The sequence below is a fragment of the Sceloporus occidentalis genome, unplaced genomic scaffold (genome assembly GCF_023333645.1).
Source record: "Sceloporus occidentalis isolate IW3139 unplaced genomic scaffold, rSceOcc1.0.p SCAF_1, whole genome shotgun sequence".
Taxonomy (NCBI): Eukaryota; Metazoa; Chordata; class Lepidosauria; order Squamata; family Phrynosomatidae; genus Sceloporus; species Sceloporus occidentalis.
This window is the reverse complement of record NW_028316981.1, coordinates 15,088,647-15,102,720: the sequence shown is the minus strand read 5'-3', so window position 1 is coordinate 15,102,720 and position 14,074 is coordinate 15,088,647. Positions and strand designations below refer to the sequence as shown.

At 40.4% G+C, this 14,074-nt stretch overlaps 1 protein-coding gene across 1 annotated transcript in view; it reads right to left on the bottom strand.

Annotated features, from left to right (window-relative positions):
• The window catches only part of LOC149320902 (uncharacterized), a 36,953-nt gene extending 23,752 nt beyond the window's left edge, over window positions 1–13,201 (bottom strand). The window contains exons 1-7 of the mRNA XM_089506446.1: window positions 13,142–13,201; window positions 12,140–12,216; window positions 11,238–11,364; window positions 6,660–6,739; window positions 5,564–5,690; window positions 4,720–4,800; window positions 527–2,836 (exon numbers count right to left, since the gene is read on the bottom strand). Coding sequence (XP_089362572.1) covers window positions 527–2,836; window positions 4,720–4,800; window positions 5,564–5,690; window positions 6,660–6,739; window positions 11,238–11,364; window positions 12,140–12,216; window positions 13,142–13,157 — 2,818 coding nt within the window. The 5' untranslated portion in view covers window positions 13,158–13,201. The remainder of the gene's footprint in view (window positions 1–526; window positions 2,837–4,719; window positions 4,801–5,563; window positions 5,691–6,659; window positions 6,740–11,237; window positions 11,365–12,139; window positions 12,217–13,141) is intronic.
• Window positions 13,202–14,074: the final 873 nt, after the last annotated feature.

The window sequence follows — 14,074 nt, the reverse complement described above, 5'->3', positions numbered from 1 at the left end:
ACTGCAAGATTTCACATGTTTACTAAGGTCTGAGCTCTCAGTGAAACTCTTTTTGCACGTGGCCTCTATATGGCCTCTCCCATTTATCACAGATTGATAACTGGAACACTTTTGTTTTTGCTAAAGTTCTTCCTATAACCCAGGAGTTAACATGATTTCAACAACAATAATCATATAATACCCTTTATGCAATAACCTTGCTAAAAGCATACATGAGTTAAAATAATTTCCATAGGGGGAGGGGAAAAAGCAAAGCCAAAAAAAAAAAAGCGCCTCTGTCTCCAAGGGCTGGAAGGAGCAGGAGGAGAGCTCAGGCGTGCCCAAGGCCAAACGCCAGAACTCTTTCTCTGCTGCTGCCGGACTCCTCTTGTGCTGGCCAAATGGCCGTAATAAAGTTGTTGTTGTTGTTGTTGTTGTTGTTATCATTATTATTACATGATTTCCCCCATGTGGGTCCTTAGATGGGAATTAAGGCTTGAACTAAACGTAATTCTCTGTCCATTCTATGCAGTCATAGGGTTATCACCTGTATGAATTCTTTGATGCTCTTTAAGGTACCCTTTATTACTGAAACCCTTTCCACAATCCATGCATGTATAGGGTTTCTCTCCTGTATGACTTATTTGGTGCTGGATAAGTCCAGCTTTCCGAATGAATTGCTTTTCACACTTCAAGCATTTATATGGTCTTTCCCCTGTGTGAATTTTTTTATGCACCCTCAAGTGTCCTTTCTGATTGAAGCGCTGCCCACACTCCATGCATTCGTATGGTTTCTCTCCAGTGTGAATTCTGTGATGTATATTAAGCTTTGAACTGTCAATGAAGCTCTTTCCACATTCCATACATTTATATGGCTTCTCCTCCTTGTGAATTCTTTGGTGGTCTCTTAAGTATCCTTTGTGACTAAAGCTTTTCCCACATTCCGTGCATTTAAATGGTTTCTCTCCTGTGTGAGTACTTTCATGAATAATACATGTGTTCTTATGACTGAAGCTCTTTCCACATTCCATGCATCTATATGGTTTTTCCCCTGTGTGAGTTCTTTGATGTGAAATACAGTTTGACTTCGTACCAAAGGTCTTTAAACATACCATGCAGTTATATGGATTATCTCCTGTATGAGTTCTCCGATGCACCTTAAGGTATGATTTCTGACTGAATGTCCCTCCACATTCCATGCATTTATACGGTTTCTCACCTGTATGAGTTCTTCCATGGTAAGTAAGACTTACCCTGGTACTGAAGCTTTTTCCACACTGTATGCATTCGTATGGTTTCTCTCCACTATGTATTCTTTGATGTTTAATACGGTCTGAACTCTGACTGAAGCCCTTTCCACATTCGATACATTTATATGGTTTCTCACCTGTATGAATTCTTTCATGTCTAGTAAGTGAACCAGCATCATTGAAGCCCTTCCCACATTCAATACATTTATATGGCTTCTCACCTGTATGAATTCTTTCATGTCTTGTAAGTGATGCAGCATCACTGAGGCTCTTTCCACATTCCATGCATTTATATAATTTCTGCCTCGCATGACTTCTTTGATGCACTTTAAAATGTCCTTTCTGCTTCAAACTTTTTTCACATTCCATATATTTATATAGTTTATCCTCACTGTGAATTCTTTCATGCCTTGTGAGATTTCCCCTAGCATTAAAGCATTTCCCACACTCTATGCATTTATATGGTTTCTCCCCTGTGTGAACCTTATGATGTGTGGTAAGGTGTGATCTCACATAAAAGCTCTTTCCACACTCCATGCATTTATATGGCTTCTCTCCCGTGTGAGTTATTTGATGCCGCTTAAGGCTCGCTTTCCTGATGAAGTTCTTTCCACATACTATACATTTAAATGGGTTATCTTCTGTATGAGTTCTTTGATGCTGCTTAAGGCTGTCTTTCCTGCTGAAGTTCTTTCCACATACTATACATTTAAATGGATTATCTTCTGTGTGAGTTCTATGATGCTGCTTAAGGCTGTCTTTCCTGCTGAAGTTCTTTCCACATACTATACATTTATATGGCTTCTCCCCCATATGAATTGTTTGATGCTGCTTAAGGCTCCCTTTATGACTGAAGCTCTTTCCACATTCCATACATTTATTTGGCTTGTCTCTTGTATGGGTTCTTTGATGCAGCTTAAGGTTCCCTTTCTGACTGAAGCATTTTCCACACTCCATGCATTTATATGGCTTCTCTCCTGTATGAGTTCTTTGATGCACTTTAAAGTGTCCTTTCTCACTGAAGCACTTTCCACACGCCATGCATTTATACGGCTTCTCGCCTGTATGAGTTCGTTGATGCTTCGTAAGGTCATGTTTCTGACTGAAGCTCTTACCACACTCCATGCATTTATATGGCTTCTCACCCGTATGAATTTTTTGATGAAGCTGAAGGTTCCATTTCTGATTGAAGCACTTTCCACACTCCATACATTTATACGGCTTCTCTCCCGTGTGAGTTCTTTGATGCTCCTTAACCTCCCATTTCTGAGTGAAGCACGTTCCACACTCCATGCATTTATACGGCTTCTCTCCCGTATGAGTTCGTTGATGCTTCGTAAGGTCCCACCTGTGACTGAAGCTCTTTCCACATGTCATGCATTTATGTGGCCTCTCCCCTGCTTGAGTTCTTTGAGGTATAAGTGATGTAGTATCACTGAAGTTCTTTCTACATATCACACTTTTCAATGGTTTCTTAGTTCCTTGGTTATTCCAAAATGTTCCAGTCCCTTTAAAATTCTTTCCAGATTGTTCTCCACACTCTTGCGTAGCAATTTCTAGAGATACAAGAGATGGCCTCTGGTAGTTCTCACTGTCCCAATCGTGATCTGATTTGGAAGATAAAAAGATTTGTAAAAAGGACATCCTGTCACAGTTTCAAGAAAAAATTCCAAGGCTCTTACCAGGAATTAACTCTCTAGTTCCACTCTTTCTACCTTATTTCTCCCTTATTTCTTCTACCTTATAAATACCTTAAGGTAGTGAAAGTTGTTCATATTTATTTTCACATGCTTTTGAACTGCTAGGTTGCCAGAGGCAGGGACTAATGATGGCAACTCAATCTTGCAATCATCAGAGTCAGCCTCTTAACCACTGAGCCACTGTTTCCTTATTTCTACTCTATTCTACTCTTATTTCTTTTTTTATAACAAATGTATTGCACATATTTAAAATAACACAATTCTTCACCTTCCCAATGGCACTGACTATGAACAGTTTGACATAGCAAAACACCATCCTTGAAAGTGTTTCCCCATCCAGCACAAAATCTTTCACAATTACCTATACAACTAAAATTAAAAGTTCCTTTTTTCCATCAATGTTGGTCCTTGTTATCTCTTGCCACATTATCTTCTCTTTCAATTTCATTAATAAATAAAAAGTTTAGAGAAAAGTTTTTTAAATTATTATTTAATAGTTTTAAATAATTATGTAATAATTATTAATAATTATTTAATAATTATTGAACTATATCTATTTACAAAGAACTTGTTTTTTATCTTCCACTTTTTTAAATTTGTTCCATTAACTGAAGTTATCTTAACTCTTATTTCAGCATTTTCAAGAGTCTTATCTTTGCTCTGTTCCCATTCCAAAGCTTCAGTCATCTTTTTTTTGTACTATAGTATTATTTTGACTGTTATTCTTTCTTATTTTATTTTAGCTGGCACAAAGGAACATATATTTTTGCCAGCTATTCTACAATTGTGGAATTGCCTTCTATAAGACTATGGAACGAGAAGGACAGAAAAAACAGAACTACAGCAAGGTTTTGGAATGAAAGGAAAGGCCAAACTGAAAAAGGGGGGGGGGGGATCAATGTTCTACAATCTGACATGCAAGGGAAAGTTTCACATTTCACATTATATCTTAATTGTGGGACATTGGGACCAGCATAATGTTAAAACAAACTGCTGTCTTCATTTCACTAATGCCTTCATTCCTCCAAACAGTAAAGGGAACATGTCTCCCCAACAATGATTAATCAAGATTAATTGGATTCCAACTGTAGCTTCTGAATCTTATCTTGAAAGGGCAGGGAGGTATTGAATTGATGAACAGAAACATCTGTCGCCATTAGATCTCTTAATTGATGCTCCTTCTCTCTCCTCTCTTCCCCTCAAGACCTCAGCATCCCTCAGGCTATAGATACTCAGAATTGTGGACCTGGCAGGAGATGGTTTTCATCACAAAATGGGGTGGGGTGGAGGATAGAGGTGATCCAAAAAAATTGCATGGGGCAGGATGAAGATAGGATGAAGACAAGTAAATAGGGATTCAAGGTTAAGAAGCAAGTGAGTAATCAAGGAAAAGAAGCAGAAAATAAGGTTGTATCCTTGAACTCAAGATAAGAAAAGACTAACTTAGGCTGCGTCTACACTGCATATGCAGAAATTATGCAAACTGACACTATTTTAACTCAATGTTATGCAATTCTGGGATTTACACTTTTGTGAGATATTTAGCCTTCTCTGTCAGAGAGCACTGGTGCCAAAACAAACTATAAATCCCAGGATTTCATCATATCAAGCCGTGAGAGTTAATGTGGTGTCAAACTGCATTATTTCTGCAGCACAGATTCATAATTGGGTTGTACATGGCTCTGAGAGTCCCTACCGAATTTGTACCAGATTAAATTCACTGAATAACCAAAGGCTGAAAAATCCACAGAACCCCATTATAAAGCTCTAATCACATAACAAGCAGATACCTGACAATATTTTCTGTTCCTTCGAATTCTGGACAGACAAGTCTTCTTCCAGCCAAGTAATAAGGTCTGGTTTGGGAGTTTCTTTTAAAAGAAGAGAGATGCTGGTGATTAGATCAGTATGCCAGTATTTTAAGTCCATCTCTTGCTATCTATACATCTGTTTGATGGTTATTTCCACATATTATTCACCCAATCCTCTAAACCAGTACTAGCCGCTCTGATAGCCTTTTGGCTGAAAAGCGGGGTATAAATAATAATAATAATAATAATTATTATTATTATTATTACCCAAGGTGGATTGGGTTCATGGACTGGTAGCAGTCCACAAGCCATCACCTGCCAGTTCTTGGTGAGGTTCCAGTAATAGAAAGCAACATTGGTGGTCAGGAGGACATGGCACAATGGGTCAGTCTGAAACGTTCTACTTTAGTACCCTCCAAATATAAGCCCAAAGAAAATCAATTCCCAAAAACAAGTCCCTCATACAGCTGCTGCCTTGTCTGGATTATGCTTCAGTTCCCTGATTCTGATCCAGATAATAATAATAATAATAATAATAGTCCCCTACAGTTGAAAAACCATGTAAATGCATGGAGTATGGAAAGAGCTTCAGTCATAAGAACACATGTATTATTCATGAAAGAACTCACAATAAACACACAGAATGTGGGGCAAGCTTTTCCTAAGGAATCATGGGAACTGTAGTTTATTGTGGCACCACAGATCTATGACAGAGAAGGTTAACTGTCTCACAAAACTGCATCATACAAATTGCTCCTTCAACACAAGGAAAGCCTAGAAAAAAGTATTCAGCATTTATCACATAAGAGAAATACATCCTTACCCAGAAAGACTACAGTCTCAAAGTTCTCCAGCATGACTTCCTTGTAGAGAGTTTTTTGGCCTAGATCAAGGAGTTCCCATTCCTCCTTGGAGAAATACACAGCCACCTCCTCAAAGGACATCACCCACTGGAAAAAAGAAGAAAAAAAATCTCTAATCAAACATTCCCTATTCTTTCAAAGAGCAGTGGCATCACCAGGGTTGGTGTCACACCAGTGTGGTAACTCATGCTGTCACCGCAAGGCTTGGAACCACCTGGCCAATGGTCCCTCAGGGGTGGGTCAGGCTGCTATGGAAGAGAAAGGCTCCCGTCTACTTGCCGCTGATGGCTAGAGGACCAGGATACTTGATACTATCCATGTCTGGCGTTGTTCTGGCCTACCTGCCTTGTTTGCAACTCTCAAAGGCATCCAAGAACCATTTGGGCAGAGGAGAGGCCTCCAGGACTTTGTTGTTGCATGATGAGAGTCCTAGCCATTCTCCTCACTGACTCCAGACAGGTGGACTGGGTCATTCCCAGGGCATTCTGTTTCCAGGAGTCTCAGTTTACCCATTAAGAAGTATGGAAATACGTCCCATACTGGAAGTGTGAGGTGTTAGCCAGTGCAGTCCACACACTTCACATCCCCCCCACTAGAAATGCCCCTGCCAAAGAGTAAAGATCTGGTACATAGCAATAGCAACAGCAGGTACATTAGCAGTGCACGTAACCTTATCAGTGCACTTAAGAACTCCCTAAGGGGTTTACAATGTGTAAGTCAATTGCCCCCAACAAACTGGGTACTCATTTTAGTGATCTCAGAAGGATGCCAGGCTGAGTCGCCCCTGAGCCCCTGGCTGGTATTCAACTCACAACCTTGCAGTACAGACATCTAACCACTGGGCAACTAGGGCTCTTACATGTTAGGAAGTACTGTATTACCTCTTATTTTATAACAGATTCAAGACTTCATGTGTGAGATACCAGAAAGCTTATATCGTTCTTCCCTAGTCACATCACAGCAGCAAAATTAAAATTAGGGGAGATAGTCTTTCTAACACAGAGGAGGAAATATAGGCTGTCCCTCTGCAATTCTCACCAACAATCCCTACCTTACCTGAGGTAGCTTCAAGGCTGCCTTTTCTGCTCTACTCCAAGAAGATGATCCACAGGCTGCCTGTGCTGCCATCATACTGCCTGAGGGGAGAGAAAACAGATAAACTAGGCCATCACAGAGATTCCTACAGCTCTTGCAGCTGGGGACTCTAAAGCAGGAGAAGCTGGGTCTGATGGCAACTGGCAAATCACTCAGGTCCCTATGGAGATGTAAGACTGGTGTGGATCAGAAGACTTTTGTCCCCTGTGCCCATCTCAGCTTCATGGTTCTGACTACTGGAAACTGTGTCCAGCCTTTGAAGCAAAGCAAATGTGTGTAATCACAATGAACTACTTGCTTTAGCCCATGGTCAGGACAGTCCTTAAGAAAGGGGCTGTGCTTGTAAAGTCTTGGTGTAACAGGGAGACATACATGGAGAGGAACGGATATCTTGTATATACTCGACTATATGTAGATTTTATGTATAAATCGAGGGCAGGTTTTGGGGCCAAAATTATGGATTTTAATATGATCCGTAGATCAATTGAGGGTAAAACCTAGGTGCATGTAACAAAGGATCTAAAGGGATAAAGCAAAAGGAAACAATGACAAAGAACTTTACAAAATTCCAGTAGGCATGACTGTTTGTGCTCACACTAAAGGCTAGATGGAAGAGAGAATAGAGGGGAATCAATGCTTTCAGGACAGATTACACTCTTGCTATTTGTCAGGAGATGGTTCTTTTTTTTTTAAATAGGCGTTAATGTAAAGTACTTACACTGACCAGTGCATAAGTCAACTCAGGTTTTGTGGGTCAATTTTTTGACTAAAATTTCTAGACTTATATGTGAGAATATACAATAGGTCGTTATCATCTAGAATTAAGGAACAAAACTAAAAATTATGTGTGGAGAGGAAAATGGTGAGGCAGTTTCTCCGTATTGTTTGTTATGTGTTCTCCTTCTGTTGTACTTTGGGGCTTTAAGGTTTTAACTGTTGGAACTACTGGGCTTTGAGTCCTCCACTGGGCAGAAACAGGTTCTAAGGGACAGTCCCAGGCTAAGGCACTTGCCATCTGGAGTAATGAGACATTGTGGACTTTTCATCAAGCATCATCTTCAATGGTGCTCTTTTTGTGTATAATTTAGGACACAAGTGGGCAGTGTGGGCTACAAGCCACAAACAGCTCTTCAGTGCCATTTTTGTGGTTTCCCCAGGCATTTAAAAAAACAGCCCAAAAATGCCTTCTAATTTTTTCGCAAATTATCCACCCCCAAATGCCCTTTAGGTGATGGGGGCATGTCCACATCTCTGGGCTAATTTAGGTCTAGGAAAGGCCTTTTTTGAAAACGAACAAGAAGTGGCTTTTGCTCACTTCCTATCTTTAAAAAAGGCCATCTTGAGCTTAAAAATGGCCAGGTAAGCCCCAAAACATGGTGAAGATAACCCCTATGACCTCTACTGGAGGTCTGGAGGCAAAGAGATATAATTTTTTCTTGCAGGCAAGGGTGTACTTGTGTATATGTGCCCTGGAGTGAATTAACCTCATACCTTTCCAAATTTGCCCTCCCCCAGTTTAGGCTTCAACATCATGCCCTTTCAAAGGTAAGCACCTTGACAGAAATGGCAGCATGAAGGGCTAGAATACAGAAAAATGAATTGTATATTCATTGTGTTTCATTTTTCTGTGTTACTTCCCTTCACATTGTGATCTGTCTCAAGCTGCTTAATCCTAGAAATGACCTGATGTTTAGGCCCATAGTGTCCAATTGGCTGAACCATCATGCTCTACATTTGGCCTCTGCAATAAATATTTAACAGTCTCAATAGTGACTAAACAATAATGACTAAACAATAATCACAGTAGTGACTCCTACCATGTTATCGTTGAAATTCATATAAGTATTATTTCCATGTGAAGTGTTATTTTCATTAATGAAGGACATTCTGTTTGAGTATTACTTATCTAAAATGCTTGGGACCATAAGTGTTTTGGATTTTTTATTTCCCCCACCCAGATTTTGGAATATTTGTACATATCATAGAATCATAGAATCGTAGAGTTGGAAGAGACCACTAGGGCCATCCAGTCCAACCCCCTGCCATGCAGGAAATCCTAATCAAAGCATCCCTGATAGATGGCCATCCAGCCTCTGTTTAAAGACCTCCAAGGAAGGAGACTCTATCACCTTCCGAGGAAGTGCATTCCACTGTCGAACAGCCCTTACTGTCAGGAAGTTCCTCCTAATGTTCAGGTGGAATCTCTTTTCCTGTAGCTTGCATCCATTGTTCCGGGTCCTGTTCTCTGGAGCAGCAGAAAACAAGCTTGCTCCCTCCTCAATATGACATCCTTTCAAATATTTAAACAGGGCTATCATATCACCTCTTAACCTTCTTTTCTCCAGGCTAAACATCCCCAGCTCCCTAAGTCGTTCCTCATAGGGCATGGTTTCCAGATCCTTCACCATTTTTGTCACCCTCCTTTGGACACGCTCCAGTTTCTCAATGTCCTTTCTGAATTGTGGCGCCCAGAACTGGACACAATATTCTAGGTGGGGCCTGACCAAAGCAGAATACAGTGGCACTATTACTTCTCTTGATCTAGACACTATACTTTTATTGATGCAGCCTAAAATAGCATTGGCCTTTTTAGCTGCCGCATCACACTGTTCACTCATGTTCAACTTGTGGTCTACTTGGACTCCTAGATCCCTTTCACACGTAGTTTCATTCAGCCAGGTGTCACCCATCCTATATCTGTGCATTTTATTTTTCCGCCCTAAGTGCAATACCTTACATTTCTCCGTGTTGAATTTCATTTTGTTAGCTTTGGCCCAGCTTTCTAGTCTATTCAGGTCATTTTGAATCTTGATCCTGTCCTCTGGGGTATTAGCTATTCCCCCTAATTTGGTGTCATCTGCAAATTTGATAAGTATGCTCCCAATTCTGTCATCCAGGTCATTGATAAAGACGTTGAATAGCACTGGGCCCAGGACAGAGCCCTGTGGGACCCCACTGGTCACTTCTCTCCAGGATGAAAAGGAGCCATTGTTGAGCACCCTTTGGGTTCGGCCGGTCAACCAATTACAGATCCATTTAACAGTTCCTTTGTCTAGCCCACATTTTACAAGCTTGTTTGCAAGAATGTCATGGGAAACCTTGTCAAAGGCCTTACTGAAATCAAGATATACTATATCCACAGCATTCCCTTCATCTACCAAGCTGGTAATTTTATCAAAGAAAGAGATTAGATTTGTCTGGCATGACTTGTTTCTCTGAAACCCATGTTGAGTTTTTGTGATTATGGAATTGCCATCTAGATGTTCATAGACTCTCTGTTTAATGATCTGCTCCAGAATCTTTCCTAGAACTGATGTCAGACTAACTGGACGATAATTGTTGGGATCCTCTTTTTTCCCCTTTTTGAAGATGGGGACAACGTTTGCCCTTCGCCAGTCTGCTGGGATCTCTCCTGTTCTCCAGGAGTTTTCAAATATGATTGCCAATGGCTCTGATATTACTTTTGCCAGTTCTTTTAATACCCTTGGATGGAGTTCATCTGGTCCCGGAGACTTAAATTCATTTAGATTAACAAGGTGTTCCTCTACTATCTCTTTACTTATTCTGTGTTGAAATTCCCCTATTCTGTCCTCTGCTCCATTATCCTCAGGTTGAGCACCCTTTGCCTTTTCTGAGAAGACTGAGGCAAAGAAGGTGTTGAGTAATTCTGCCTTTTCTCTATCTCCTGTTAGCATTTTGCCATTTTCTCCACGCAGTGGCCCTACCGTTTCCTTCTTCTTCCTCTTGCTGCGGACATATCCAAAAAAGCCCTTTTTATTGTTCTTAACCTCTCTAGCAAGCCTGAGTTCATTCTGCGCTTTAGCTTTTCTGACTTTACCCCTACACATGCCTGCTATTTCTTTGAATTCCTTTTTCGTGATTTCCCCCTTTTTCCATTTCTTATACATGTTCCGTTTAAAACTCAGCTCAGTTGAAAGTTCCTTAGTCATCCATCCTGGTTTCTTGAGACACCTCCCGTTTTTCTTTCTCACTGGAACTGTTTGAAATTGTGCCTTCAGAATCTCCCTTTTGAGAAAGTCCCATTATATATATTATATATATATATAATAAGATATTTAGGTCCCATTTCTGTTTCATATACATTTTATAAACATGAAGGTAATTTTATACATAACGTTTTAAATAATTTTGTCTATGAAACAATGTTTGCGTACACTGACCCATCAGAAAGCAAAAGTGTCACTATCTCAGCCACCCATGTAGACAATTCTGGTTTATTTCGGATTTTGGAACAGCAGATAAGGGACACTCAATTTGTACCAAAGAACTGTGCAGGAGCTGCTCAACAGGAGAGGTTGCTTGGGAGCATTTTGGTCAATCTCACAGGTTACATTTGATGGGTAAATTAGAGCTGCCACATCTGCACCACCCATACCAGCATCTAAATGCCTTGGAATCCTAAGAGATTAATTACAACCTACTAACCTCCAGAAAAGAGTCACCCTAATAGGCTCCAATTTGCTGCAAAAGACAGGAATAAACATTTTCCCCTTCTAAAATGCATTGGGGGATCCATACCCAGAAAATCCACATTCCTATAGTTCTCCAGCATGACAACCTTGTACAAAGTTCTTTGGCTGTGATTCAGAAGATCCCACTCTCCTTTGGTGAAATACACAGCCACCTCCTCAAATGACACCAGTTGCTGAAAGAAAGAAAGAAAGAAAGAAAGAAAGAAAGAAAGAAAGATTTATTCTGCATTAGGAGAAACAGTTTCCTTGTAGTCTTCATGTAATAATAATAATAATAATAATAATAATAATTAGTGTTCTACATATAAATATAGGACACATTAGAATTATCCAGCCTAAATTGAAATAAAATAAAAATTGATCCTATTGAAAAAGAGTGCATAGCAGAAATATATTAATGTTCACAGTCTACAAGTCAATATATGGCTACAAATATAAATACAGTCTGCCCGTGCCATATGCGTGTGCACTACATGCTGCTTCAAGCTTACGCTGAAGCCGCGCAACAATAAAACATATGGTGTGAGAGCCCATGGCACGTGCACCACATGACACCACAAGCATGCACCTCATTGTTTTCAATGGGGCACAAGCATATCAGAATTCCCCTTACCTGGGGGGATCCAGAACAGACCCCCTGCATAAGGGAAGGGCCCACTGTAAAAGAGAAATATTTTTGGGAGGTTGACTTTTCAATATTAGCAATATGCCTACTGATGCTATCTGAGAATTATTATTTCTGATAGAAAATTTAAATTAATACTATTAAGTACAGTATGCTGCTTTATTTTTAATTTGTAAAATGTTAGGCTCTGTTAGGGAAAAAATGATTATAACAGCAGCAGTTACTACTATTACTACTACTGCTATCATCATCAGACCTTATACCTCAGCACAGTGGGATATGGCAAAGTTGTCCCCTTCATCTCTCTCTTATTCTCTCCTTACCTGAAGTGTCTGCATGGTGACGCTTTCCACTTTCCCATTAAGAAGAGATGGTCCAGGCCCTGATGCCATTATATCACCTGTGGAGACACAAACAAGATTGTCTCTGGTATATGGAGCATGTATGGCCTGTACAGGTTCCTCATCTGAATTGGCAACGTTTCCCCCAGGGACCACTACTTCTTAGGCAGAAGGTCTTAAAGTTCCCAACAAACTTGAGATGAGCTTTTCCCCACCACCATCGTCATCATCATCATTATTTATTGACATGGCATCATCAGTGTCCATGGTGCTTTACAAAGTAAACGAACAACAACAAAAACAGCCAGCCATGCCAAAGGCATAAATCTAAGATGTGCGTGCATGTGTGGTTTTTGTGTGCCTCTGTGTGTATAGTGTAAACATACAAATACAAAGAGGAAAGATGGAGCAATGCAAATATAAAAACAATGCAATCCAACAGTAAAACAAATGATCTAGATAGAAATACAAACACCCACGCAATATAGTATAAAGCAAGCTAACAAATACATGTAATCAAGCTATACCATATTATATTAAACTACAATTCTCGCTCTGAGTCCCAGTTCTGGGAAAAGAGCAGGATACAAATACATATAAGAATACGATTCTGAATTGAGATTTAAAAACAATGAGATTAGCAGGTAAAAAGAATAGTGTTTTATTATTTGTGGTTTTGCCAGGGTTCTTTTCACCCCAAATTAAACACATGCAAGAATCCAGGAGAAGAGGAGGAGAGAATAGAGATGGCCTTTCAAAGGAGGGAAGGAGGAGGTTTCCTAGGAAGCAAATGCCTGCAGCTCAGTCCCTCCTTTGCAGCTGGGCTGGAGGTCAGCCTCCCCCTAACCACTAAGAACAACTACAAAAGTGTGTGTGTGTGTGTGTGTTTGTGGGTCTCTCTCCTTCCCTCCCAAATGCCCCACAGGAGGAGCCCCCTCTTCCTTTTGTTTCCCCCTCTTTCCTCCTCCATCTCCCCAGTCTCACCCTTTGCCTCCTTCATTGTCAGTCCCTCCAAGGCACTGGCCTCCCAGAAAGAAGGGAAAGAGCAGCTGGGAAGAAGGGAAGAAGGAAGGCACCTCCTTTATTTGCCTTCCTTATCTTTCCCCTGAATGTATATAACATTTCCTGCCTCTCTGGGAATGGAGTTTCTCTCATTTAACCCTCAAAGGTCCAGTGTGGAAAAGCCATCTCTCTCTCTCTCAATGTCTGTCTGTATACAGCAGAAATCACAACAACTTCTTATATCCCACCTTTCTCCCAATGAAGGGACACACACACACAATCATATATTAATATATAATAATTATACTCATACAATAACACATTATAGAGATAGATAGATGCACACACACACACACACACACACAATATATAATGATTTATTATTATTATTAGATATTATCTTTAGTTAGGGTTGCCATAAGTCAGGACCTCCAAACCGGGACAAATGTAGGACACATGTAGGACAACGTTTTCAAATGTAGGGCACTTTTATAAAAATGGAGGACGTGCAAAAAAATTGCTGTTTTTTAAAAAAAAATATATAGGGTTAGATAGAAGGGGGGGTTAAATAAGGGGGTTTGAGAAAGGGGGGCTATAGAAGGAGGGCTAGATGGGGTACCTAGAGGGGGCTAGGGTTAGATAAAGAGGAGTAAGATAGAGAGGGGTTAGAGGGGGGCTTAGAAGAGACTTAAATAAGGGAGTTAGATAGAGGGGGGTTAGATGGGCTTAAATTCTAAAGCACCATAGTTGTTCTCTCTGCAGGGCTCTCAGACTACATACACAATGCAGAAATAACCCAGTCTGACAGTACTTTAACTGCCCTGGCTCAATGCTATGGAATTCTGGGAAATGTAGTTCGTTGTGGCTCCAGATCAGAGCTCTGCTTGTTCAGTGCCAGGAGCTGATCTGCCTGTC